The sequence below is a fragment of the Osmia lignaria genome, unplaced genomic scaffold, assembly GCF_051020975.1.
Source record: "Osmia lignaria lignaria isolate PbOS001 unplaced genomic scaffold, iyOsmLign1 scaffold0013, whole genome shotgun sequence".
Classification (NCBI taxonomy): domain Eukaryota; kingdom Metazoa; phylum Arthropoda; class Insecta; order Hymenoptera; family Megachilidae; genus Osmia; species Osmia lignaria.
Window position 1 is genome coordinate 13,600,527 of NW_027478167.1, and position 4,708 is coordinate 13,605,234.

Here is a 4,708-nt window from a genome sequence, read left to right on the forward strand (position 1 = left end):
TACAACGTCACTGCGTAAAACCGACTTTATAGCCGTAGTTGCGTCATCTAATAAAACGAGTCTAGTGGGTAAAACCCACTGGTCAAAAGTTAAAAATTCGTATCCGCGTCAAGGTTTAAAATATAAAACACTAAAATCCAATTAATAAATAAAAACAAAACATCAGCTAAATATAACATAACACTCAACATTGGTGTGTATAGGGCACCGTACAAACATTGACTAGTTCATCACTATACCCCTCTCATTAGAAGATAGGGAGCTACCAGCTCTCCTCACCTCTTTTTCCCTGGCTCTCCCATGTCTTTCCTTCTCTTTCAGTGCGCTGATAATAAATCCTGTTACCCTATCTCTCTTTTTCGGTTCTCTCAAGAAGTCGATAAGGTTCTCCTTGCTGAGAGCCACACCCATCTCAACGCAGAGCGCCGTCCTCTCCACACTCCACCGGCTACAGTAAAAAATACAATGTTCCGGGCTGTCCTCAACCCCCGGGCAGAACCAGCAGTCCGACTGGTTTTGTTTACCTATCTTTTTCAAAAAGGTGCCGAAGCACCCATGGCCTGTAATTACCTGTGTCAGGTGGAAATTTAGGTACTTAGGTCCCCAGTATATCCATTCTCTAAGGTGAGGAATTAGCACATAGGTCCATCTGCCTTTGGACGACTCCTCCCACCTCTGTTGCCACGCCTCCAAAGTTTCTTCTCGCGCCTCTTTCTTAATATTCTTCATCTCAGCAATCGTGGCGTGTTCAATCTCCTTTTTCTTATAGTAAATCCTTTCTCTTTCTCTTATAAGTAGGTCTATCGGGACCTGCCCCGTGACCACACACAGGGCATCAGCGGAGGTGGTCCTATACGCCTGGGCGACTCTGAGAAGTGCCGTGCGCTGTGTACTCGTCAACAGCTGTACGTTTAATTTCCTCTCTAAACCAGAAGCCCATAGTGGGGCCGCGTACAAAATCACCGACTCAACAACTTTGTAATAGAGTCTCCTAGCTAGGTTGCCCGCTCCGCCCAAATTCGGCATGAGTTGGGCCAACATATTCACATATTTCCGGGCCCTGTCACAGACCGACACAATATGGGCGCGGAAGCCACGGTTCATTTCCATAATAAGCCCTAGATATCGTGCCGCCCTAACTGTTTTTATATCCACCCCTCCGCATGTGATAGTGAGTCCACCGGCCACCTTGCGCCCCGTAAGAAGGGTCGCCTCCGTTTTATGATGGGCGAGGCTCAGCCCCTCTGACTCATACCACTTATTAAGGTCTATTATTGTGCTCTCAGCAACCCACACCATCCTGTCAAGGTTCTTTTCGACTATGACAATTCCAATATCGTCCGCATACCCAATTAAAAACACGTCTCTGCGTAACCGAATCCTCAGTAGGCCGTCATAGACCAGATTCCATAAAATCGGTCCAATCACTGAACCTTGCGGCACGCCCCCAAATACCTGGAACCGGAGCTCCCCCTCCTTAGTCTCGAACGTGATCCAACGCTCCTCAAGATAACTGCCGATAAAGCCAATCAGCGTGTTAGAAAAACCCCTCTCCTTCATACATCTAATGATGCTCTCCCACCTGACCGTGTTAAAGGCGTTTTTAACATCCAATAACACCAGAAGACAGTGTCGACCCTCGCTACGGGCCGTTTCCCAATGGCGCTTGAGTTTATCCATAGCATCCAGGGTCGATCTACCCTTTCTGAAGCCGAACTGGTTGTCAGCAAGGTCACATTTTTCCATTTCTTTTACAATTTTGCCCTTGACCACTTGTTCGAGTAATTTCGCTAGACATGATATGATTGACAGAGGACGATACGCTTTTTCCCCTACGTTCTGTGCTTTACCTTTTGGAAGGAGCACCAGTCTTCCCGTTTTCCAGGGTATAGGCCAGTAGTCCCTATTATAGCACGTCGTAAATATATGGGCGAGCCATCTAGACGCGCCCATGGCAAACTTTTTTGCCACTGCCGAGGATAAACGATCCGGCCCCGGTGCTTTCTTGGCCGACATCCTCTTAGCTAGTTCATATACCTCTTCTGGAGTGATTTCCTCCGGGCTAGCTTCCTCCACAGCAGTATCCGACACATACTGGTCGTTGACTCCCACAGGGCGATTCCTCTCAATCGCAGGTAAGTATACAGGTAAGTGTCTACAGGTGACTGTATCCCTAGGTCCTCTTACCCCCTCCATGACTAATTCTCTATTTTCAGGTAAATCCCCGAAACAGGTATCCACAGGTAAGTGCCCCCTAACCCCTTCCCCTCCTGGATTAATCTCTTCTCTATTTCTTTCAGGTACCGGAACTGGGACTGCATGCGGTTTCAGGATAAACAGTTTCCTAACCACAGCTTCCGCCTCCTCAGGACTCAGGACATCTGGCTTGGACATTTTGCCCTTTAATCTTTTCGTCACTATTTTATAGGGCCTTCCCCACACATCCCTATCAATTTCTCTCAGTAGGTCCTTCCAGTTCTCCTTCTTTGACCTCCTGACTTCTCGATTCATGGCTGTTTTCGCCTCTTTGTACGCCAGGTGTGCGGCCTGTGTGACTTCAGCGTTGTCCTTGGCCCTCGCTCACGTGTACTTTCTCCGCATTCTATTCACCTCTCTTCTCTTCTCCGCAGTGGCCTCTGTCCACCAGTACGCTGGTTTATGGTTCCCCTGGAAGGGCCGCCTGTAGACCGTGTGCCTATTTATTATTATACCCACATCCTCTATAAACCTGTCCACTTCCCAAGAGGTACGCGTCTTTGCTAACTTAGGAAAATTCTCATCTCCATACTTTTTGAGTAGTGCCACCAACACTTGTTCCTCATCGATCTTACCTTTAAGGTTAAATGGGTCCTGTATCTCCGTGCCGGTGTCTACCCCTACACTGAAACTGTGTAGTATGTATTTATGGTCGGAGGCAGAAAACTCCTCCCTGACTACCGATGACTTGTGGGCTTTGAGGGCCATATCGCTTCCAAGCAAGATGTCTATCATCGACCCCCTCCCTCTCTCGCAGGTCACGCCCCCCTCTGCGATAATTGGGCGGAGGCCTAAGCCCGTACCCAGTTGGAATAGCTCTCTACCCCTTCGACACCATGAAGACGTGCCCCATAGGGGGGACTTAGCGTTAAAGTCGCCCATAACCAAAATCCTGCTGTGGGACCTACTCAGCTCTTTCACGAAGTAGTCAAGCGCCGCGAACTGACTTTCCACCTCCCCGTGGCTAGCGTTCGGGGAGATATAGACACTTACAATACCTACTCCGTTATAACTTATGCCCACGTACCCGTTTCCGCTACCGATGATCGAGGTCTTCTTGCATTTAGCTAATCCCGCACTGGTAATAAAAATCGCTGCTCTGCCCGTAGTGTCCCCAAACCAGTTATCAGGAATGGTGTATGGTTCCGATACCACAACCAGATCCGCTCTCAATTCCGCAGCACTTACCATCAACAAGTCGTGTGCGAGACGACAGTGGTTAATATTCACTTGCAAAATATTCATTCTATCCGCGCCTGTATATCCTTAAGGCCTCTTTATACCTCGGACACCGGACCGAGGCCGCTACATGTCCGACCTGCTCACTCGGAAGTCCGTCTGCTACACAGAGACTACATTCCGGGTCCTTGGAGCACTCTTTCATCTGATGCCCTTTTTCACCGCACTTTCTACAGAGACCTTCCCTGTCTCCTGTAACTTTGCAGTTGATCGCAATGTGGCCAATAGCGTGACATTTGTAGCAACGCAGTAGACGTGGCACCTCCCTAGCTGTAACCATGGTCCAGCCCATCCTAATTCTTTTACCGTTTAGGAGACCGCTCATCTCATTTGCCGGCCCCTCGATCACCGCCACCTTGCTCATTCTAGGGTCCGTGCGCAGAACCTTCACTTTGATTCCCATAGCATCGTGCCCAAGCTCTTTCTTAATAGCATCCCAAACCTCTTCCTTCTCTAGTGATGGGTCGATGCCCCGGATCTCCACGTCCATCATACTATGAAGTCTGGCTATCTCCACATCTGGGCCCAGTTTACCATCCATGCTCCTCCTCAGGCTTTCCAAGTCGGTTCCCGGGGCAAACTCCATCAGCAGGTTCCCCGTTCTTGTTTGTTTGACCGTACGTACTCCCTCGGGGGTCTTGCTCACGGCCCTCTTAACCCTCTTGAGTATATCGGCGAAAGATTTATCCTTACCGAACCTAACCGCGATAGCCTGCGGTTTAAAACTCCTTTTCGGTGTAGCTAGTCCCGACTTCTGTCCATCATTCCCAGGCCTCGGGGCTCCTCTCTTGTTTGGGGTTGCCCCTCTGTTCTCCTCCCCAACCGGTTGCTCGATCCTTCTCCTCCTTCTCCTTATCTCCTTCCAGCCGCCATCACTATCCCCGACCTTTTCCTGACTGGGCGTTGTCCCTTCCATTCCATGCGTATCCACCCTAGGGTCCTCCTCCCGTCCGCCGATAAACCTCGTCCTCTTTCCCTCTCTCTGGGTAGGGGGGGTGATCTCCTTCCTCTTCTGCACTCTAACCTATACTATATAACCTATACCTGTCAAACGATATATATAATTTACTAACCTTAGTTGTCTTATGAAACAAGCATTGCTATACACCGTGCTAAGTCGGATTGTCAAGAACTGGACATCTCGTTTCTTACACTATTTTGTTTAAAAATATAAGAATGTTTCGCACAAGCCTCAACATAAAATCCACATTCA

The 4,708-nt window shown here is 48.9% G+C and overlaps 1 protein-coding gene across 1 annotated transcript; it reads right to left on the bottom strand.

Moving 5' to 3' along the window:
• Positions 1–2,580: 2,580 nt before the first annotated feature.
• On the bottom strand, positions 2,581–3,447 carry LOC143306594 (uncharacterized). The gene has a single exon (XM_076693060.1). It carries the CDS (start codon positions 3,445–3,447, stop codon positions 2,581–2,583), a length of 867 nt encoding a protein of 288 aa, XP_076549175.1.
• Between the last annotated feature and the right edge of the window lie 1,261 nt (positions 3,448–4,708).